This window comes from Corylus avellana, chromosome ca2 (assembly GCF_901000735.1).
Source record: "Corylus avellana chromosome ca2, CavTom2PMs-1.0".
NCBI classification, from domain to species: domain Eukaryota; kingdom Viridiplantae; phylum Streptophyta; class Magnoliopsida; order Fagales; family Betulaceae; genus Corylus; species Corylus avellana.
The window spans coordinates 35,984,833-36,009,230 of record NC_081542.1 but is presented as its reverse complement, the minus strand read 5'-3'; the positions used below and the strand labels follow the sequence as shown (position 1 = coordinate 36,009,230).

The window sequence follows — 24,398 nt, the reverse complement described above, 5'->3', positions numbered from 1 at the left end:
TTTAGGGAGAACATTGTCAAGTGGCAAAGAATGTAGATTCATACTATAAGACAAACATATAGACTAGAGATTAGATTGTTTAAGATTTGAATTGATTTATGCAGTTAACTCAAACAATAAAATATTAATAATAATACTAATTAACTAATAATTAAAATAAATTTACGAAAAAACAATTACCACATTTACTAGTATATATGTAACAAATAAGTTAATTGAGTAGCTTCAAGTTTGTTACAAAAATAAATAAATAAAATTTAAATAGATTATCTAGATGGTTTGGAGGAAATATCCTCAAACTCTTTTTTTTTTTTTTTTTTTGGGACATGATCCTTAAACTCATTTAAAATAACGCCAAGTGTCTATAAACATTTAAAACGTTAGTATAAGTTAATAAACTGTTATTAATGACCTTAAAAATTTAATGTGCATTTTAAATGTTTATAAACACTTGCGTTATTTTAAATGAGTTGGACGATATTTCCTCCAGACTAGTTTGGAGGAAATTTCGATTCATCTAGCTCAGCTTGTGATAAAAATATAATAAATAAATAAATAAATAAATTGAAGACAAAAACCCTAACTGAATCGCTCAATATTTTCTTGTTGAGTCTGTACCCTACTGAATCAATAATTAATTAAAAGAAATTAAAAAAAAAGAAGATAATTAATAGGGAAAACTTTACTTTGGCCCCCTGAACTTCCACTCGATTTTACAAACCCTCCCAGAACTTCCAAATCCCTCATTTTGGACCCCTAAACTTTCAATTACTCTCAATATGGACCCCTCCGTCAGATTTGAAACGTTACATGACATTTATATCACTGAATTTTGTATAAAATTTCAACTTCTAAAACGTTTTTTTATTTTAAAAAAAATGAAAATCACGGATATTTTGGTCTTTTTTTTTGTATTTTTAACGGTTAAAATTAACAAAAGAATTCTAATTGAGAGTAATTAAAAGTTTATGGGTCTAAATTGAGAAATTTGAAAGTTCAAGGAGTTTATAAAATTAGGTGACAGTTCAGGAGGTTAAAGTGAAGTTTTTCCTAATTAATATAATAGAAAATGAATAATACTATACCTTTATCTCTAAAGATACCGTAACTTTTAAAATTAATATTTAATTTAAATTTTAAACATTTATTTAAATAAATAAATAAATAAAAGAAAATATTACTCTAAATAGAAGTCCCAGTACAAATCGGGGTCCACAAAGAAACATAGAGTCGGATCAAGGGCTGAGATTTTCTGAAAAAAAATTATAAAATCCGGTGGGACATAGGAAACCTAGAAGCGCAGGGAATCGAAGGGAAAGTAACACCAACATAGTCGCCTATATATTCACCGAAAACAAGAAATTGAAAAAGGGCCGAGACGCTTTCTAGAAAGCCTCAATTTTCTCGCCAGCCAAACACCCACCCCGCTGGCGAAACCCTCTTTCACACCCACCACGAATCTTGTGAACTTACCTCTAGCGTTTTCTCCACCATGGACTCCGAGGACGACACGTACTACTACAGCAGCGACGCCGATGAGATTCCGTCGGACTACTGCAACAGCGGCGAAGACGACGACAACATGGTCGCCGAGGACGATGAGGCCGATGGCCCTCGGAAACAAGAGCAAGACTTCGACGTCTTGAAGGAACCCGTTATACGGCGGCGTCAGGAGAAGGAGATCACCGAGGTATCCACCGTCCTGGCGATATCGAAAGCCGAGGCAACGGTACTGCTTCTCCACTACAACTGGAGGGCTTGTGAGGTCCAGGACGCGTGGTTTGCCGATGAAGAAGGGGTGAGAAAATCCGCCGGCTTGTTCGAGAAACCAGTCGTTGAGTTGCCGAAGAACAGGACTTCTTGCAGCATCTGCTTGGAAACCTGCTCTTTTCGGGTAATGAGATGGGCGTGTTGTGGGCATCCCTTTTGCAGCGAATGCTGGGGAAACTACATAAAATCATCCGTCCAGGACGGACCCGGCTGTCTGATGCTGACATGTCCCGCTCCGTCCTGCGGTGCTGCGGTGGGGCAGGATATGGTGGAGTCATTGGCATCGTCGTCGTCGGATAAACAGAGGTACTCACGTTACCTCATGAGGTCTTTTATCGAGAACAGTAAGAATATTAAGTGGTGTCCGGGGACGGATTGCGAGTATGCCGTGGAGTTTTCCGGTGGAGGCGGCGCCGGAGGCTATGATGTTTGCTGCCTTTGCTCTACCAGCTTTTGCTGGAAATGTTTGGAGGATGCTCACCGTCCGGTGGATTGCGAGACTGTGGCGAAGTGGGTGTTCAAGAATAGTTCTGAAGCAGAGAACGTGACATGGATACTTGCGAAAACGAAGCCATGTCCCAAGTGCATGCGACCCATTGAGAAGAACCATGGCTGCATGCACATGACGTGCGGCCGGCCCTGTAACTTCGAGTTCTGCTGGCTCTGCCTTGGCAACTGGAAGCATCATAATGCAGAAACAGGTGGATCCTATGATTGCAATACTTACAAGAATCGCGAAGAAGCGAAGGAGGCTGACGATTTAAGAGAGAGGGCCAAGAAATCTCTGGACAGGTATAATCATTACTATGAAAGATGGGCAGGCAATGAGGTCTCAAGGAAACAAGCACTCAAAACTTTTCATGAAACGCAAACAGAGTACATGAAGACATTTGGCGAGTTGCAGGCGGAAACAGAGCCTCAGCTCCAGTTCATTACACAGGCATGGCTGCAGATAATCGAATGCAGGCGGGTGCTCAAGTGGACCTATGCATATGGGTACTACCTACCGGAGCATGAGAAAACCAAGAAGCAATTCTTTGAGTACTTGCAAGGAGAGGCGGAGTCTGGTTTGGAAAAGCTTCACCATTGCGCAGAGAAGGATATTCATGACTTCCTGGAAGAAAAGTGCTCACCTGAAAAAATCAACAACTTCCGTGCAAAGCTTACTGATAGGACCAAATCGACGAGGAACTATTTTGAGAATCTGGTTAAGGCGTTGGAGAATGGCCTGGAAGATGTCTCCTCTCAGGAGGATTGCAGCAACACGAGGAGAAGAAGGAAGGCGCAAAGAGCGGATTGAGGAAATCTGTCAAACAGATGCGTCGTCAAGATGACAATAATACTCAGCAAAACTTTATTTCTGTGAAGAATGTTGCAATTCCATAATCAAACATAACACTAGGAAATTTATGCAGAGTTTTTCTGTGCACAGGAATTGGCACCGATGAGTTTGGATTTTGATGTAATTGTTATTATTAATATTTGAAATTATGATTTGGTGGATATTTGTGGGAGAAGAAGTTTCTTTTTCCTTTTCTCAATCTTATATAAACAAAATAATAGTGCTATATGATTTTGACAGAACTCAAATAAAAGTGACTTGCAAATAGAATTACCTGCTTCAAATAACGCTGATATCAACAAACTTGTCATTGTTTGCTGTGCATACAAAATTTGATTGGCGCAAAACCTCAATTTGATTAATCATTGCAATGTTGGGAGCAAACACAAACGCAATATCTTGTCTTAAGAGGAAGTTCTCGCAACAATGGCACACAATTTGGTTGATCAAGGAGGAGGAGGAGGTATGCTGCCCTAATTCCATAAATAACTTTGCTGCCATTGCTGTAACAATATAGTTCATCCATTTTTCCTACAGCAGAGTTGAAACATACATTTGGACAAGATCAGAAATATGTTTTGGAGATTTCTGCAGAAAAGATGTAATAAGAAAAAGGAAAGAAAATTCTTCCCCCATCATTATTTTTGCAGCATAAATACCATTTCATAGTTTACAGAAAATCCAAGAAAAAAGAAAAAGAATTTGGAATGCCTATAGATTTTTTTCATGTGAAATGAGATTACAAGTAAAAATCTGACTTTTACCGGATATGCAACCCTGCCCTGTTGTTCATGTATGGCATTTCATGCCCTCGCACCCCAAAATATCGAATTAAAAGTTGACTTGTCTGGTCTCAGCTGTTAACTAGCTTTCCAACTAATCTCTCTCTCTCTGCTTTCTGTTTTTCTTTTTTCCTTTTCTTTAAGGAGTTATGCCTGGAACCTGAGGGATGCGTGGCTTGGGCTTCTTTGTTTTCTCCACCAATACAGCTTGAGTGGTTAGAACTATCCCTGCAACTGACACTGCACTTTGAAGTGCACATCTCGAAACCCGGCAAGGATCGGCAACTCCAGCACTGAGAAGATCTTCATACCTGCATGTCATTGCATTGTACCCAATTCGCCATTCACAGGTTCTAGTCTTCTCTACAACAACGTCTCCGTCGACTCCCGCATTGGTAGCAATTGATTTTGCAGGTGCAAGAAGTGCCTGCAATTAAACATCATAAATAGTTATACAATCATAAAAGTAAATGTCAAGGGCAGACCTTAGATGGAGGACAGTATTTTTTCCTTCACTGTCCCTTGCAATACTGCTAATTGGTCACAGCATAACTAGTGCCAGTTGTAGGTGACACATGTAGAATTAAATCTTATGCTCGCAATTCATGTCAGGCAATCTCTGCTCTAGGCCCTGTCCAATTTATGTATCATGGTACCAACCATCTTTAAGAACATCTTAATTAATTAGTCCTTCCAAAGCAAATTATCAGTATGGTGATGAGGGATCTTGTCCATTATAATATATAAGAAAAAACTTATTGTTATTACATCATAGATCTCTAAACCATTGACTCAATGAGTCTAATGCCTAAATTTACATGTTTGTATAAAGGTCAGTCAAACTCAATCAAATGGGCCTGACGATGGATCTGCTCGAAAGCATCTTAAGCACCAATTCATTCTCAAGGCAACTCACATATCATGACTGGTGATTTGGTGCAATGACGACAACAAAAGTAGTCAGAAAAGGCCCCTCAGAAACATATCTTTTTATTTAATTTCCCTTACGTATTCCAAGAACGTGTCTCCAGATTCAAGGAAGAAAATTATGCCAGAATAAGATACTACATGAAAGCCAACTTAGGAAGTTCCTGATCAAATGCTTGTGATCAGACCTTTGAATAAGAAGAGAAGACAAATTTGCCAACAAAAGATTAAACAAATAGACACCAGACCTTTGCCACAATATCAGCACCAATCTGCTCATCTAGATCTTCCATTGAATTCTTTATGGTGGGAATCAATTCTGAGAGGTGTACATATGTGGAACCACCACCAGGCACTATCCCTTCATCCATGGCAGCAAATGTGGCATTCTTTGCATCTTCAACTCTGAGTTTCCGATCTTCAAGCTCCACCTCAGTGTGTCCTCCTACCTGATCCCACTCACTTTGCTTAACAGAGTAAACATAACAATAGGTAAAAGTGGTAAAACAATTATGACTAGAAGTTCTGAATATCTGTCATGATCAAAATGACCATAATGAATTTCTGAAAGTGTACATGTAGATAGGATTCTTCATCCTACATATCTTTCAAGTTTCCTATCTGCCACAATTCTGTTCCACTAAACTTCTTCAAACTGGTGGAAATGTGCAGTAAGGCCAATACGCCTATTCCTATGACACATCTCTGTTGGCTAAAAGCTGGCCACAATGTATTAGAAAACGAGTAAAATTAGTATGTAAGAATTTTTTTTAATTGACAGATTATCTACTTGCCATCTGCTTCTCAATTTATGTTTCATTAAAATTAAATTGCATGTCTGTCTATATGTGCACATATTATGCTTCCTATTATATAATGAAATTCAAATGCACCTATGGTTTACAGAGAGTGCAAAGCATTTATCTTACCCCTGAATTAAGGTATTATATTTGTAAACAAATCCAAGACCCTACAATTTTTCCAAATATAATACCCTATTGTAAAAAAGAAGTGGCATTTCAAGTCATAATCAAAATTTCTTATTCCTTTTAGGACAGTGCTTTGGAAACTGTCTCAATTTTGTTAAGTTTTGAAACTAACATCAAAGCCAATCATCTTTTATAGGCCACAGAAATAATGAAGCCACCATCCAGGAAGAAGATACCTCTTATACTAGGTCTCTTTAAAATAATATTTAGAAAGAGCACTTTTTGCAGACCTTAATCACAGCGACACCACCAGAGAGTTTAGCAATTCTTTCCGAGAGCTTTCTTGACAAGTATGCATTATCTGTTTCAGCTAGATCCTTCTTGATCTGCAAAATTCTTGCCTGAATTTCAGCTTTTGTAGTAGGGTCCGCAACTATGGTTGTTGAATTACTCGTTACGGTTACTTTTCGTGCAATGCCAAGCTGATCTGATGTTGCACCGTCAAGCATCAAACCCAAATCTCCAGAGAGAAAATCAGCACCTAAAGATGTTAATACTACATCAATGAGAAATTGGAGATGAAATATAATCTCTTCATGGAGAAATATTTTTTTTTATAAATAATTAATTCATTGAAAAGCACAGAGGGGCGCAACCCTACGACAAGTGCAATATGGTCTCCCATAGGACAATAATGCTTATATTTCCAGTGTTAAACAAGGGTTGCCCAGGGGAATTTGTATTAACATAGAGAGAGAGAGAGAGAGAGGTTGTAGTTTATGTGAAATATGTGAAATATGTGATAGATGTATTGTCCCTATGAATGTTTTAAAAATGTGGAGTCGGTGGATCACTTTCTTCTCCATTGTAATGTGGCTTCTGCCATTTGGAGTGCTTTTTTTAGTCGTTTTGGGTTGTCCTGGGTTATGGCTAGTAGTGTTGTTGATCTGCTCAACTGTTGGTGGTCCTTTGGCAGGCCTAGGAGTGTTGTAGTGTGAAAAATGGTGCCTACGTGTCTCTTCTGGTATGTATGAAAGGAAAATGACTGATAAGTGCTTTGAGGACAAAGTGAAGACGTTGGGGGGAATTTTATCTTTGTTCTATGAAACTTTGCATTTATCGACGGCGGCATTTGTGTCTCCTCTATCGATTAGTTTTAGTGATTTCCTTGTTCGTTTTGCCCCTGCTAGTTAGATGGCTTCTTTTGTATACTCCCAATATACTTAGGGGCGCCTTACGCTTTTTTATGAGATTGTTTCATGACTTATGAAAAAAAAAAAGTGTGTTTTTAGAATGTTGCAGCAAACCATAGAATTAGGTGGACCAATATTTTGTGCTTCGTTCCTTGCATCATTCTCCCCTGGTTGGAGAAAACTTGACCTGTAGTTTTGAAATGTTGAATGGTTGAAAACATATGCTCAAAAACTTTTGGATCCAAGTCTTGAAAAGGGATTTTTTTTTATACTTTTTTTTTTTTCCCTTTTTGCTCCTATGTTGCAAAGTGACTACAAGTAACTAAACAATCCTCACAACACGTGTTCAACTAATAAAACATCCACAACCATTCTCCTGGAACTGGTGTTGTTGGGAGGGATGGTGCAAGGGTGTGGCACAGGGGAGGGAGCAGCATGGCCGAGTGCGATTCCCTGTTGCAGAGGCAAGGTGGGTGTTGGTGGCACTACAAGGTCGTCGTTCTGGTGATATGGTGGTCAACGTCTGCCTCACACCCGAGCAGGAGGCTGAAAAAGAGCCTGTCCAGGCTGCAGGCTGAAGGAAGGCCAACATATCAAGGCATGGACGCTGCTCTACGAGGGGCTTGCATTTGGGAACCAAGGAGTCGTTGAGTACGTTGGCTGTTGATGTGTTCATTTCAGTGCTTTTGTGGTGCTGTGAGTCAATGGCTGGGCGCGATGATGCGTAGGACAGGAAAGAAAGAGTAATGCCAACATGGGTTTGTCAAGAGGTCGGGAATTTGGTTTTTTTTTTTTTTTTGTGATACCGGTGGTTGGGTGACGGGGAGGGTTCCGGTGTAGATGAGGTTGTTGTGATGGATGATGTGGTGGGTGTTTGGGTATTTTGGGTTGGGTGTTTGGACTGCAGAGACACTGGGATGGAAATGGGAGATGGAGACACTGGGTTTCGGTGGTCTGGTTATGAGGGGCTTGTGCAGGATGTCTGCGATGTCTTCTGTGGTTGACGAAGAAGGCCAGAAGGGTGTGCAAGGGTGCAGCTGGCTTGGGGAGTAAAGGATCATACGACTGTTGATAGAAAAAACAATCGCAGAAAGCACTGATACCAAAACTGATGCTGGACAAACAATAATCGCAATATATATAGTGAAATTAGGACAAAGAGAGAAGAAAGAAGCTAAAAGGGGAGAGATAAAGAAGAGAAAGACAAAGCTAGAAAGAGAGAAGAAGCTATGGCAGAGAGAGAAGAATCAATTCTACATTTTTTTTATTCCATCACATCTGCCTCCATTGGAATACAAATCTTACTTAAATAGACTCACATCTAAACCCTAGAGCAACACTCATTTATTAACTTACCAACATAATCTAGAGCAACACCTATTTATTAAATCATAAAAACGCCCTTGACTCTTGAAATTAAATACTAATAATCCCATTAATTAATATAACCTATATAAAACTAGGTGGACCAATATTTCGTGATTAGTCCCTCGTACAACTTAACATAATCTTTATATATGAATTCTAGAATTTCATTAAAGTTCAAAAAAAAATGGAAGCTTAAGAATTCAGTTGTAATTAACACTACCATAACTAACACTAAGGCTCTTGATATGATCCTAAGGCCAGAAATTAGGAAACTGAAAATGTGAATTAATATCTGGGCTCCTATGTGAACTATATCATCAGTTTAAAACTTACAGAGTTTACAATCATGCTAGCATGAAGTTGAACTACATCACAAACTAACAAATTAAAGTTTCATGATATGAGCAAGGTTCTCGATGTGACAGTTGGGGGGGACGCAAACTAGGAAAGCAAAAATATCAATAACTATCTCAGCTGCTATCTTAATTATGTCATCATTCTACAATTTACACATCTTAAGAACATGCTAGCATGAAATTGAACTGCGTCACCAAACCAACAAATAAAGAAATTAGTGAATGAGAACCAGGTCCATTATAGTTTCTTGACATCAAAGCAGCCTTTGATTCGGACTAATACGATTACTCATTGTTGAGATATGCCATGGAAAAATCAAACTACCAAGCAAACAAAGTTTGGCATGCAGTACATAAGCTGACCTGTCATTAGGGCAATATCTTGCAACAGAGCTTTCTTTCCTTCTCCAACTCCTGGGCATTTGACAACAGCAACATTCAGTAGACCTTGCATTTTGTTCACCACTAGTGTTTCCAGTACTTGCCTGGAGATATCCTCTGCAATGATTAGCAGTGGGACACTCAGTTGCGTAGTCTTTTCCAGTAAAGGAACAAGTTCTTTGACATTTGAAATCTTCTGATCAGTTACTAGAACCTTAGCATTGTCAAACTCCACTACAGATTTGTTCTGGTCTGTAATGAAGTGGGGTGACATGTAACCTTTGTCAATCTGTATATAGAAGAAGAAAAAAAAAAAAGGAATCAGAGATCAAGTTTAAACAATCCAACAATGGGCTACTAAGAGCAAAAGGCTTACACGGCAAACATGCAGACCATCACCCAAAATCAATTGACATGTTTGCAGTTAGAATATCCTAACCATGGGACATGCAGGTTCGTTTGACAAATCGATTTCGGTTGTTGTTCTGAAAACTATTTTCAAGAACATTAATAAAAAATAAAATAAAAAACAATTTTCTGCTTTTTTTTTTTACTGAAAAAGTGTTTGGCAAACTATTTCCGATAACATTTTCTGAAACCAATTTCTAAAAATTTACAACAACCCCATTTCACCAATACCAAAAAATAAGCTTAATATGATACCCAAAACCAATCAAAATGGTATATATATATATATATATATATATATGTGTGTGTGTGTGTGTGTGTGCGCGCGTGGGAAAAATACACTTTACCCTCCAAAGTTTGGGGCAATTTTCAATTCGACCTTTATCGTTCTTGGAAAATTCTCTAAACTTGCAAATTTTTTTTTAATTTGACCACCGTTATCCTCTAAAATTCCCATTGCCCCTAATTTTTTTTATAAAAATTTTTTTTTTTTAAAAAAAAAATCAGGGTGGCTTTGGCCATTTGGCCATTTTTGCACTAATTTAAAAAAAAAAAAATAGGGGCAATATAGGAATTTTGGGATAACATTGGTCGAATTGAAAAAAAATTGCAAGTTTGGGGGGTTATATTGCAAAAATTGAAACATTGGAGATCGAATTGAAAATCATCCCAAACTTTGGGGGGTAAAGTGTAATTTTCCTTATATATATATATACACTAGAATGGAAACCAGCAAAACATATAAGAGAAAGAAGAGAAATATAAATTATTATGGAAGTGAAGCAAGTAGGGCTGTAAATGAACATAACTACTCATGAACATACTTGGGCTCGACTCGACTCATATATATTTATTAATATGTATATATATTAAGGAGAAAATATATTTTACCCCTCGTGAACTATCCACAAATTTGCACTTTGACCTCAAATGTTTAAAAAATGACAATTGACCCCTCATTTCAAAACTTCCAAATTGTACAGTCACCATTCTAATTTCTTTTTTTTTTTTTTTTTCCCCAAAATGCCCTCATCCCAAGTTAAAAAAATAAAAAAAATAAAAATTAAGGGGTGGCTTCGGCCACCCCTAGGCCCAACTGGGGTGGCCGGTCACCCCAGACCGGACACCCCTTAATTTTTTATTTATTTATTTTTATTAACTTGGGATGGGGGCATTTTGCTACAATGCTTTAAGTTATAATTTATAAGTATATTAAATAATGGGTTAATAACTTTTTTGGTATCTGGGTTTTAATGTTTTTATTTTTTTTCCCCCCTAGATTTTAAAAAAGACAAATCTAGTACCTTAAATTTTGAAAAAGACCAAATCACCACTTCCATTAATTTTCGTTCATCTCAATTAACGGCGGCCACCCCCAGTTTGACCTTTAGGGTTAGCTTAGGTGTGTTTCTAACCACCCCCTTGGCCAAAGGTGGTTCACACCCCCAAGGGCAGGAGTCAAACCTTCTGCCCTTGGGGTGGTTTCCCAGCCACACCCTAGGCAATGGGGTGGTTTCAGCCTCTTACTCTGGGTAAGTGAACCACCCCCAAGGCCAAAGGGATGGACAGAAATTAACGGAGTTGGTGATTCGGTCTTTTCCAAAATCTGAGGTATTAGATTTGTCTTTTTTAAAACCTAGGGGCAGAAAAAAAAAACATTAAAACCCAAGTACCAAAAAAGTTATTAACCCTTAAATAATTTATGGTATATGTTATATAATATTATCATTTATGTCATAAGCATACTAATATCTATATAAGTATATAAATTTTAAATATAATGTGTTATATATGTATATATGTATAAGAATATAATATATAATTATATGTATAACAAGATGTATAATATTTCTCTCAACGTAGGAAGAAAAACAAAGAAGACTAGATGAAAACACCGAAAACTGTTTTCAGAAACATGTATAAGTTGTTTCCAGATTTTAGTTTTTTTGTGTTTCATTTTCACTTGTTTTGGTTTTTAAAACGGTTCGCCAAATGCACATCAATAATACAGAAACGCGATTTGCTGTTTTGGAGACAGAAAAACTGTTTCCAAAACAGCTACCAAACAAGTCGGGGAAAAAAAGAAAAAGTGTGACCTAATCAACCTTTTAGTCCTACATATAGCTTGCATTATTAACAATATATGTTCAAACTAATAGTAAAACTGTAAAATTAAGAACCTGAATTATGGTTCAATTTTCTCCCTCTTGTATTAAATTTCCATATTCATGCCAATTAATTTAATTTTTTTCCCCAAAATTTAAAGATTTTGGTCACACTTTACCATGAGAAAAATTGATGTTGAACTAAAACTTGAAACATAGCCATTCTTTAATGCGCATTATCATCAGATCCTTGTTAGAGATTGTTAACAATCACTGTAATTCAAAATTATCTTAATTTACCTTCATTCCTTCTTCAATTGTCACAAAGGTCTCAGATGATGTGGATGACTCAATAGAGATTATTCCATCAGGGCCAATCTTTTCTATAGCTTCAGCAATTAAGTTCCCAATAAACTCATCATTTCCAGCAGAAATTGAGGCCACAGCTGCAAAATGGAAAAGTTAAACATGTGCTTGGGACCCCATGCATTTTACTAATGAACTGCAAAGAGAAGAAACACCTTTAATATCATCCCTTCCTTTTACAGGCACACTTTTCTTCTTCAAGACCTTCACCAATTCTTTTACAGTCTTATCCATCCCCTTCCTCAAAGAGATTGGGTTAGCACCAAAAGCAACTGCCAATGCCCCAGATTTGATCATTGCTCGAGCCAAAACAATTGCAGTAGTTGTACCATCACCAGCCAAATCATTCATTTTACTTGCAACCTGCAAGTAGAATGTGAAGATTTACATATCTATTATTACTTAATGTCCCAAAAAGCACCAGTACAAGATTAAGAGCATGTTTGGGATTTGCGTTAGAAAGCTTAAAAGTACTTTTAGTACCTAAAAAGTTGTGCCAAACAAAAAGCTGATTTGTTTGGTAAAAATTTTCAAAAATACTTCTTTGACTTTTTTACTCTAAAGAGCGCCAAAACGCACTTTTGGGAAATACTTAAAAATAAAGCTTTTTCAAAAAGTTCTTTTTGGCTTTAAAAGCTCTATTTCTCAATGCAATCTCAAGCATGCTCTAAGGGATAGAATTATCTAGCATTCATGAATGACCTCTTGGATTAGCATTGCTCCTGCATTCTCAACTGCATCTGAAAGCTCTATGGATCGAGCAATTGTAACACCATCATTTATTACCTTTAGTGTATCAGACTCAAAAAGAACAACATTACGTCCTGCATGATTTCACTTAAAACAAATCAATACCTCATATCAAATTAGCAGCATGAAAACTAATAATTTGATCAAAAGTATTATATTCTTTTTGAAGTATTTCAAGATGCGGTAATATCAAGCATCTTACAGCTTTTATAGCGTCAGAAAAGGCACAAAGGATTGGGCCTTAAGGGAACCTCACAGGCTTACTTTCTAAATTTTTTTGGTTCACAAAAGACAAATCATGAAGCCTTGAGGATGCCTACTGCTATGAGAGATGTTAAAACACAGAAACCACAGATACAAGCACATAAGCAGAATAAAAAATTGGAACAATCAACTGTTTGTTTGAATTTTGAGCTTCTTATATATGGTTATATAAGTTATTGTTTCCCAAATATATTCCTTGGTACAAACTAATGAGGATCACTAGCCTTGAATGTGTTTTTTATTTATAAGTAATTGGACTCAAGGAGAGAGAGAATGTGAGATTCAAACTAGTGACCTCTGCTTCTTGAGGTGTAATCCCCAGATGATTGAGCTACCCCTTAAGGTCTTAAATGTTACTAGTAAATGGCAAAACTTACAAATTAGTTGCAGTAATTTTCTTATTGTTCTGGGTTAAAAAGCAGGGTATCATCCAAAAGACGGATCCTTGAAGCTGTCCAGTTTGAAAATTAACCTCACCAAGTCAGAATTGGTTCTTTTGAGTAATGTTAATAATGTTGATGGTCTGGCCAATAATCTGGGTTGCACGATGTCTTCTTTGCCTATGAAGTATCTTGGCCTTCCTTTGGGAGCTCCTTTTAAGGTCAAGGCTATTTGGGATGGTGTTATTGAAAATTTTGAGCATCATTAAAGCGGTTGGAAGAGGATGTACTTGTCTAAAGGTAGAAGATTACCTTAATAAAGAGCATATTGTCCAATTTCCCCACATATTTCTTGTCTCTTTCTCCCATTTCTTATGCGGTGGGTTGGGTGATAACTGATAAGTTCAAAATTCATCTGGTAAGCTGGTCAAGGTTTACTCTCTGGTCAGTGAGAGAGGGTTGTGAATCCAAAACTTTAGTATTTTTAATCATACTCTTTTGGGGAAATGACTTTGGCGCTATGTGCATGCGAGAGAAGCTTTGTGGAGAGTTGTAATGGATTCTAAATATGATAGCTTGTGGGGCGGGTGATGTTCCAATAAGGTTCATGGCCATATGGGGTGAGTTCGGGGAAATATATCATGAGGGGTTGGAAGCAATTTTCTAGTCATACTAGCTTTGAGTTGGGAGATGGCTCCAAAATTAGATTATGGCATGACAAATGGTATGGGAATCAGGTCCTTCAGGATATTTTCCCGCATTTGTATAGTATGCTTGAGTGAAGAGTGTTTTCATGGAAAACTACTTGGAGTTATCCAATGATACCATGAGTGGAATGTAAGCTTTATCAAAGATGCTCCTAATTGGGAGGTGGATGTCTTTGCTTCATTTTTAACTTGTTGTACTCTTTTAGATTGATATAGGAAGGCGAAGACAAGCTCCGTTGGGTTCCCTTCAAACGGGGGAAGTTTGACATTAGATCATTCTATAACATCCTTGTACCTCATGATAGCAGCCCCTTCCCTTGTAAGAGTATTTGGCAGAATAAGCCCTCTTGAGAGCCACATGGTTTTCTTTGATAAGCTCTCTAGCCTCATAATTGATAAAGTCAAATCACTGGCTGGCCCACTTCACTCAAATAGATGAATTCCATTCAATGTGCAGCTGCATCTAAGAAACATCCATTGACAATATGGAACTGTGAGTCTCCAGCATGTTTCTCATCATCATTACTTACTAGATGAACAAACAAATTAAAATTTTGTACACTATCACCCAATTAACAATCATCTTATTGAAATTGCTTCTACACATTGCAAGTGACATAGCATGCATTACCAACAAGGTATTTTGATCTTATAGGCTTGAAAATTAACTACCTGCCACAATCCCACTTACTACTCTTTTTCCTTTCATAACTATATATCAGGAAGAACTAACCACAAGTTACATCAAACAATTCCTGATTAATGATTCAACTTCTTCTCTGTTCTCTATTCGTACCATAAAGAGACGGTATATAATGGTAGCAAACTAAAAGGTTTAAAAGTAAGTAAATAAATAAAGAAACAAACAAACAGAAACGAGAAATGCAAAATACTCAGATACACAAAGATAAAAAAGATGAAGAGAGAAATACCTCTTGGTCCTAAGGTGATAGAAACAGCATCAGCTAGCTTATCAATCCCAGCTTGCAAGGCCTCCCTGCATTCCTTACCAAAAGATACCCTCTTGGCGCCTGCTCTGACCACAGATTTCCTCACAATCTGTGGATTTCTCCATAACCCAAATCCTCTTTGGTTCCCAAAAAGATTCTTCTGCAGCAGTACCCATTAGTTCAAAACCAAAAATATAATACCCATTAGTTCAAAATCAACAAATACAATGCCCGTCAGTTCGAAACCAAAATAAACACACATTCAGAGACTTACAGGAAAGAGAGGTTTTTGAGAGAAGAGTGAAGGAGAAGAGAAGGAAACAGACATTTCTCTATTAGTCGAAGAAATGGGTTTTTGGGTTTTGGAGGACGCAGTGGTTCTGAACGTTGAGGATTTCAAAAGGTTTTGAGGGTTTTTGTGAGAACCCACTCGGACGAGTCAAGTTGAGTCACGAGCTAGCTGCCAAGCCGACGGGCGGGTCAGGCTTAAAGTTTAAGCCCGATCAACTGTTTGGGCCAAGCTCAAATTGGGCCTTGCCAGTATGGATCATTTATTGGATCAAAACCTGAAAATAGATCTGTAAACTATAAAATAAAAATAGACGACTTCCAATTTTTCTCAAACTAGTTAAGTAATATATATATATATTACTTATTTTTGTGATGAATGGTAAAGTAGATATAGTGCAAAACCAATTTATATTTTTATCAGAAATTTAAAAATAAAAATAAAAATCTATTTCGTGATGAAAAGAAACATCCAATTTGTACTTTTCCTTTTGTTTATTATATAAAGGACTCCCAAATTATTAAATGATTTTAGTTGCTATTAAGCATTATAATTTCATGTAAAACAAATAATAATATAAAGAAAGAACCTTATTCTTATCTTGTATGTAAAAAAAAAAAAAAAAAACTTATTAGAAAAGACTACAAAATTTATTTTATATTAACTATTAAGTATTGTTTGAGTTCAATCTATATAATTTTTCTTTCTTAGATTTCGTTGGTTGTGAAGGCCCATGGTATTGTTACTAGGCTTTCTTTGTATCCCCTATGACGGGCCTCAGTACCCTTTTCTCTTCTATAAATCTTGTTTTCAAAAAATTATAAAATAAAATAAAATAAAAAACATAGAGCTTTCGGAGTGAAATCTAAATTAGGACACAAAAATCCGGACTCCCAAACCGCCTCTTTGGAGGCCCTATCCGCCTCTCTAAAGGCCTTATCTAACGCCCTTGGCGTTTTATCTTAATCCAATAATTGCATCGCCCCTTCCTTCAACGTTAATGTCTAATCACCGCCTTCACAATGCACTCTCAACCTCAAATTTGCAACTTTCTTGAAATCTTGAAATTTGATTTTTTTTGAAATCAGATATATGCATTTTAGGAAGCCTCTATCGTACATGTGCCACTCCACCTCGTTCTTGGGAGTCTCCATCACCGTCTGCCACAAACCTCGTCCTCAACCAACCTCCGCTCATCGGAGCATGTTACGAGTAGATCTCACTTGCAGGCGTGTGCGTCCCACATGCCGTTGTGTATTTGCCGGTCTCTTTGACTCAGTCGCTGCTTTCGGACATTCACACACACTGGTTATCAATAGCTTCCTTGCAACCTTCATTTGCCCTTTGATCCTTCAATGTTGTTGTTTATTGTATTTCTTTTTATTATTTTGTTGTTTTCTCATAGTTTGTTATGGGTTTTGTGTCTTCTTTTTGCTGTTTTGGTTTATGTGTTGTTCTTTTCCCGGTATTTTCGAGTCTCTGTCACATTTGGTTCTTGTGAGGTTTGAGGAAGTTTGTGAAACTTTTTTAGTTCTGCGCGCCTCTCTTGCCCTTTTGGTTGTGCCTACCTTCGTTGACACACCATGTATCACTGCCTTTTTTGGTGGTCCACTTTCTTGGTCTTCGTATCAAGAAATTATAGGTCCGCATCATTTATTTGATGCAGTGTCTTTTAATTTTTGTTTACCTATTATGTTAGGGTGGTTTAGGGTCTTTTTGTTTGGGTTGCCCAACCATTTGATGTTGTAATTTCTTGTTCTTTTTTATGCACTTATTAAAAAAAATAATTAAAAAAAAAATTGTTATGGACTAATTGTCGATGGACAACCTGCAAAATAGAGAGATCTCAACGCTGATATCCGTCTCATAAATCTTGGGATTTATTTTCCTCATTAAAAGGAATTTCGATAGATATAATTGTTACCTATTTAGTAGTTGTAGTTGTATTTTTTTTTTTTTTTTTTTTTTTTAGTGGGACCTATGGTGAATTTTATCCCCCACAGTTATGTCAATCCAGGTATTTGTTGATTATAAGAGGACTCATGATGCTTATAAACTCGTCCATTTCTCTCTCCTTAGTCAATGCGCAACAAGCCATACTTTTTTTTATTTTTTTTTTCTTCTGTTTTTTCTTCTCAATACTTAGAGAATTGGGGTAAGCATCTCAAGTGATTCTCTCTCATTTTGTCCAGAGTCAATGAAATTGAAGTGAAATAAATGTGTAGTATTTAGCATTATTTCTATCTTAATTCATAATGACAAACACTTCTATCAGGATTGTAGTGAACACATTTATATTAGTAAAATTAACAACACTACAATAGGTATACTCACATGACAATTCCATTTTAGTGAGTAACACCATAAGGACCATGCAAATTGCTACTTCAATATGTAAATGTGGTAAGCACCACGTGGAGTACCACATAACACTTTGTATTTTAGCGGCCGATGCAGCAAGAGTCACGTAAATTGCAACGTCAATTTATAAAAAACTTATAAGCAAAGTTATAATACATCTAACAACACTTATTCATCGTGTGAAAAGGTGTCATGTTTTTATTTTGCAGCTCAAGCTCCATTAGCCATTATGATTTAGGACCATTATATTAGTTAAAAAGATTAAGTTTATTATTTAAATCAACATACATATTTGGATCCTTCCAGGCTAGGAGAGAAAATGGTTGGAATTGCTAGCCAGTTTACTGTATAAATCCAATAGCAGCCTCACCAAGGCCATCTCAAAAGAAAACAATGGCCATAAAAGAACATCCCCAGAAAGAAAACAAATAAATGAAAGTATAATCTCTCAGAATTTCACAATTTGTAAGGCTAACTTTCAACTTTATGCAGTATTCAGCAACATAATTCCAATATAATGAGAAACGTTCTCAAATTCCAAACCTACCAGAGCCAGCACCAAGAGAAAAAGTGAAAACCCAGGATGATTATTCTTAAGAAACATGTTCGGATAAAAACATAAAGAAAGAAATGTGCAGTGTGCACCATTTGGATTCCTTGATTTGTTATATGATTATCCCTGAAACAAGCTCTCCATGAAAAAGAAAAAGAAAAAAAGAAGCACCTACAAGTTCTTTCATGACCAAAGCCACTCAGTGCTTTGCGTCTTCTTCTTCACAGAACTTGGAGTACTGATCCGCATCCATCAACTTCTTCAATTCACCATTGTCACTCACCTCGACCTTAATTATCCATCCTTTTTCATATGGGCTTGCGTTAACCTGCATCAAGAAAGCTATATCAGAAAAAGGGTCTGTTTGAGTTTGAGATTTCAAAACGTGCAATTTAAAATATAGTTTAACTTAGGCAAAATTACAGTTTGACCTTTAAATTTGCAATTTAACATTTAAAATCAAGCGTTTTTAAAAATGCACCTCATTGCCAGCGATTTGAAAACGTACTCCAAAATGATACAATAACCATTCAGCAAATAGAAGCATGAGGGAAAGAACATATTCTTGATAAAAGAAGTGAAGTCCAACCTTCATATTAAACTTCACAAATTAAAGGAAAAACTACTGTACGCAAAAGAGCCATGGAGACATGATATGCACCGAGAGAGGAACACAAACGAAGAATAATAGCAGATAGTGAGCACAAAATTTGGAAGGCAAAAAATAATTCAAACAAACAGCCAGAGATGAAGATTGAGGCTCTAACAGGTTTTACTATGGCATTATCCGCATTAAATGTAGCCGGACAAGGTATTTCTCAGCAAGAACCTATTAATTGCTAGTGATTGATTACGAGGGGAATTGGAGAAACAAAAATCAGGTAAAACATTTAAATTATAGGATTAGTTACAACTTTATGGGCTTCAGTCAAAGACGGAGAAAGAAAGCGTTGGATTGTACCACCATAGCTGTCGCAGCAAAGTGGGACATCTTTCCCTTAAAGAAGGGGGAAGGGGGGGATCTACATTGCCTACAAGGAGGGTAAGGATATATGTCGAAGAGGCTTGGTGATATGAAGAAGAAAAAGTGTTTGATTGAACTATTTAGGTTACATCGGGACCGGGAAGGAGGAAAATAACAGGTGATTGGAAAGCTTGGGGATAAAGAGGACTAGAGGAGACAATACAGACAGGCTCTGTTTAAATGAAGAACAACAAAAACAAATTTAAAAAAAAAAAAAAAAAGACGAAAGAGTCTACTTTATTTGGTAAGTCCACTTCAGACATAAGCCTCACTGGGGATATGCAAACAAAAAGAAAAGAGCTCAAGAGCACTTGTGCTTGGAATTTTGTTTACGTAAACGAATAGAACCTTGGGTACCACTGACACAAACAAATGCAAAAACCAACTTCAGGACATGTTAGTGTAGCTCCTAGATGTTTCACAACATTGAGACATTCAGTATCAGTCAACCATGAAAAAGGAAATATGGCTATCTTCTCTTTCCAGTTGCAATCTATGAATTTACTGGAGTTTAGCCAGACCATAAAGGAAAAAGGAAAAATCCACAAAAAGAACTAAAACTCAAATCAGAACAAGAGACTCACCAGACCAGGAGAGTTGGAGAGCTCTACATTAACTTCAACCACTTTCCCCGAAACTGGAGAATAAATATCGCTAGTAGCCTTGACACTCTCAACTGCACCAAAGCCGCTGCCCTGTGTTACAGGAGCCCCCACTTCTGGTAATTCAACATACACAACATCACCTAAATGATCTTGAGCATGGTCAGTTATACCAACAGTAGCAGAATTCCCCTCAACTTTCACCCATTCATGTGAGTCCGCATATTTAAGATCCTTCACAACTGCAGGAAACATGGGAAGAAAATTATAAGCACAATAGGCAGGTCAATATCTAATTAGTCAAGCAACATCTCATTACCACATTTCCCAAAATCAAGATTAACTAAAGTAATTCTATTTCTAGAAACAAAAAGAAATATTGCAGCAAACAACAATATTATATTTGTGATATCATAAATAGTACAATTCATTTAATTCAATTAAATAAATGCACAAGAAAGTGTCAATATTCAGTATTCCTGACACCTCTTATGGTCTTGGCACATGATAGTTGATTGTAGCATGGTTACATTTTCATTGAATAAATTTGCTTTTCCATTAAAGTAAATGCTTATGCTGTTTATGGAGAAGTCCTTGAAATTGAAGTATGCTCACCAAACATTAAAGCCTAACATCTTTATTTAACTTTGTACAAACTCTGAATACGTATAATCCCCATATAACATGTGCATATGATGAACCACATTATAAACAAACCAGTAACACTGATCACAATAAAAGAAAAGATGACACCTATTGCTGAGTGCTAAAAAGTTTTAAAACAAAGAGTTGAAAACTTTTAAATAGTTGAACATAGACACACAAAAAAAAAGTGGGGGGGAAATTGCTGCAGAAAGCATCACTTTTGCCTTGTTGAGGAAGTTGGATTCAGTACCAACAAAAGAATCTGTCAAAGAGTAAAAATGAAGCTAGAACGATTATGAAGAAAGTTACAGCTTTTTCGGGCTCTTGTACAGCAATCTGTACGTGAAATTTTAACAATCATTTCACATAGATGATCATAACAGTAATGCTAAAACTAGTAACAGGTGTAGCACTGTTCAATGTTTGTTTCACAAAATCTATCAAGTACAATGCGCAAATATGTTGCTATGTTCCTTGAACCCAAAAGTGCAAAATGAGGAGTGCCCCTGCATTATCAAATGAAAAGATACTAGAACTGCAGATTTTGTGGACAGCACTTTAGAAACCCTTTAATAGTGGAAACATTTAAAAACTAATCATTTTATTTGTCCACTGACAGCAAAACTTTCTGCATGTGCCTATATTTCTTAATTATCATACTCTTGTCTTATCACAGACTCCAAGTGCTTAGAACCCTAAAACATTCACGGCATCATTCATCACAAAATAACAATAGTACAAACTATAGAGCTTATGATAGAACCTACATTTTATTTCTTTACACACCCTCTCAAGGTAATTATAATTATCTGATTTAGGAACCTTATAGTATTTTTCAATTTGTTATTTTATACAGAATTTTTGCCACTCAAAATTCTCAACCGGCTTTTATATAAATAAACATAACAAAAAAGATATATATGGTTGCTATTTCATTGTGGAATATTGAAGTAAAAATTGAAGCTTTTGTTCCCTAAACCTTCTCCAATGGTGACAAATAAACAGTTGCCATAGTATTAAATGATATAACCCGTGAGGACAAACAAGAAGATCACTTTTCGTTTTCCAAAACAAAAAGTGAGAGAAACAATGGCGTAGGTTTCATTTTTCATCGACAGTAAAACAAATTACACAAAAATTTGCTTAAGATTAATCACAAAAATTTTTAAGAACGTTTTTATTTATTTTTAAAAAAATGACCTCACTCTAAAAAGCATTTCTAAAATCATTAAAGCTAACAGAAAGAGAGGGTATATATGAATATATGAATGCCCAGATTCAAGAACCCATTGATCTCTGCAGTAATAAAATCCAAAACTTGGCAGACATGAAACCAATGACAAAAACAAACAAAACCCATTTCAAAAAGAAACTCAAATAGTCTGCTGGAAGAATCATAGATCAGGCATTTGAACAAAGACATAAATGAAAGATCCACATCCACATCTAAGCCCACGAAATATTTAAAAGTATTCATCTTCTTTCCGATCAATATATACACATGAAAAGCAAACAGAGAACCACCCGTCAACACAAAAATGGCAACATTAAGACAAAAGTTTGATATACCAGAAGCAAAGCCTCTTTGGAAAGCTGAGATCCTGAGGTACGAGGCAGCCCTTGAAGCCCACAGCAACCTGGAAGCCATTGCGTGTACCTGAAATAAAAAACCCTGCTTCCTGCCCTCAACCAACACTAAACTTCTCTCTCTTATAATATATAGGTGGGGTTTGGAGAGTTGGTGGGTGTTTCAAACTGTTTCCAATAAGTATTTATAGGCAAAGTAGAGGAATCCTACAAATTAACATTCAATTTTTAATGTTGTCTCCAACTAAAGATTGATTAATTTCATACTAAAGTACCAAAAAATTATAATGTTTCTTATTTCTACTAAAAATAATTTTATTTTATAAAAAATTTAGAAAATATATAATTTTTTTTTTAATTGATTAATTTCATACTAAAGTACCAAAAAATTATAATGTTTCTTATTTCTACTAAAAATAATTTTATTTTATAAAAAATTTAGAAAATATATAATTTTTTTTTTAAAAAAAATAAACATTAGTCATGTATATGTAGTGTCTGCATTATTGGCCTATATATATATATATATATATATATATATGTTCCTTCTGTACAGTATTATGTATAATTCAATATGCAACATTATTCTCAACACTATTTAACATTATTTCAGCATTTTCAATTAACGTGGCATACTTAATTCACTCTTAATTTTTTTATATTTTTTAATTAAGATTAATGTAAAGGTGAATTCAACATGTCACGTAAGTTGAGAATATTAAGAGAATACTAAATAGCATAGCTCAAATAAAAATAGGATAAAGTCCATTTAATCCCCTCAAACTACCATCTCAATGACAATTTACCCCCCAAACTATCAATTGTGACAATTTACTCACCAAACTACAAAAATAATGACAATGTACCCCCAATTTTAATAAAATGACGAAATTACTCTTACTAAAATAAAAACAAAATACTAAATTTTTATTTTTTTCAAAATTTTAAGGATATTTTTGTCTTATTGAAAATTCTATGAGAGAAATTTCGTCATTTCGCTAGCATTAGGAGATACATTGTCATTGTTTTGGTAGTTTAGGAGATAAATTGTCGTAACTGATAGTTTGAGGGGTAGACTGTCATTGTGATGGTAGTTTGAAGAGGTTAAGTGAGCTTTACCCATAAAAATAAAAATAGGTGGCCCACCACAACGGCTCCCCCTATGTTTTTTATTTTTTATATGAATTTATAAGAATATTTGTCTATTCAATAAACTTTAGAAGCTCTTTTTTTTGGGGGACAAAATTGGTACATTACTATTTTTTGATAGTTTAAAAGGATATTAATCAAGTTTGAAAAGACATTGCAAGTAGAATAGCTTAATTTTCCCTGCTTCTTTTACTTGGTATCATCTTAATTGGAAATAAAACGTACCTTAAAAAAAAAAAAAAAAAAAAAGGCCAAAATATTTTGACAAAATTGAGAATTAAAAATGGCATAAGGTGGTGGGTCAATGTGTCAACAAACCCAGTAGGCAGGAGTTGGTGAGCGGCCCCGTGCCAGTGGTGGCTTCTGAATTCTGATGGCGATGTCATGAGGTATGGCGGTTCCGTGGAATTTTGAAGCTACCGAGGTACTATTCAGACATAAATCCAATAATTTTATTTTGATTTTAAAATATATTCTAAAATTTTAATTTTATTATTTTTTATTTTCTAAATTCTATTGATCAAGTCAATCTCGAATTTAGATAAAGTGAATGGTTTGAAAAAGGTCACAAGTTTATTCCAATTTAGCAATGGGTTATTTAATTTTTTTCACAAGCTAAGCATATTGTTAGTTGAATAATTTTTTTTTTTTTTTTTTCTTTTTGATATTTGAATAATTCTTTATTGGACCATACATGATGTTCTTAATTTTAAGTAAAATTGAGATGAATCATTTCATAGTCAAGAATTTACTTTACATATTTAACGGTATAAATAAGATTGTCTTCAAATTCATTCACAATATCTCAATATAACTAGTTTTGCTGACAACATTTTCACTCAGCTTCCTCGGTATCAAGGATTCTCCCAAGAAATGTGGAAAGGACATGTTTTAGATTACTCTTAAGGATAATGTACTTTTCTGGGTCTATTATGGATTTAATTATGTAATTTTATTGATCTATTATGCATTTAGTTATTAATCTTCTTTCTTCATCAGTTGGAAGCGCTATTATGTTAATGCCAACGAACATAGCTTTCCTTTAAATCGGTTTATAAAAAAGGAAACTTCACTTATCTCCCCTATACTTTCGCGCTTTTTGCAGACACTCTCCCATTGTTCAAAACCTCTCACTTTGGTGTATCAAACTTTCGTTTCCTTTCAAATACCCCTCTACCGTTAGCTTTTGCAGTGTAAAAGACCTTTCTAC

The 24,398-nt window shown here is 35.7% G+C and overlaps 3 protein-coding genes across 5 annotated transcripts; 1 reads left to right on the top strand and 2 right to left on the bottom strand.

The window, feature by feature from the left end:
• Positions 1–1,182: 1,182 nt before the first annotated feature.
• Positions 1,183–3,346, top strand: LOC132170222 (probable E3 ubiquitin-protein ligase ARI5). Its single transcript, XM_059581120.1, has one exon. The coding sequence runs from the start codon at positions 1,493–1,495 to the stop codon at positions 3,068–3,070; it is 1,578 nt and encodes a 525-aa protein (XP_059437103.1). The 5' UTR covers positions 1,183–1,492; the 3' UTR covers positions 3,071–3,346.
• Positions 2,989–15,357, bottom strand: LOC132170220 (chaperonin 60 subunit alpha 2, chloroplastic). Of its 3 annotated transcripts, none has more exons than XM_059581117.1 (11): positions 15,253–15,357; positions 14,961–15,138; positions 12,630–12,751; positions 12,083–12,290; positions 11,862–12,007; positions 9,031–9,337; positions 6,041–6,291; positions 5,070–5,270; positions 3,877–4,321; positions 3,387–3,643; positions 2,989–3,076 (listed from the first exon to the last, which is right to left on the bottom strand). In XM_059581117.1, exons 1-9 carry the CDS (start codon positions 15,304–15,306, stop codon positions 4,034–4,036), a joined length of 1,755 nt encoding a protein of 584 aa, XP_059437100.1. In that variant the 5' UTR covers positions 15,307–15,357; the 3' UTR covers positions 2,989–3,076; positions 3,387–3,643; positions 3,877–4,033. The 3 variants fall into 3 exon arrangements, with proteins under 3 accessions (XP_059437100.1, XP_059437101.1, XP_059437102.1); XM_059581118.1 differs by having other exon boundaries at positions 14,961–15,135; XM_059581119.1 differs by lacking the exon at positions 15,253–15,357 and adding an exon at positions 14,324–14,491 and having other exon boundaries at positions 14,961–15,049.
• A 2,837-nt stretch (positions 15,358–18,194) lies between these two features.
• LOC132171288 (glycine cleavage system H protein 2, mitochondrial) lies at positions 18,195–22,186 on the bottom strand. The gene is made up of 3 exons (XM_059582572.1): positions 22,022–22,186; positions 19,790–20,049; positions 18,195–18,509 (listed from the first exon to the last, which is right to left on the bottom strand). Exons 1-3 carry the CDS (start codon positions 22,098–22,100, stop codon positions 18,381–18,383), a joined length of 468 nt encoding a protein of 155 aa, XP_059438555.1. The 5' UTR covers positions 22,101–22,186; the 3' UTR covers positions 18,195–18,380.
• Positions 22,187–24,398: the final 2,212 nt, after the last annotated feature.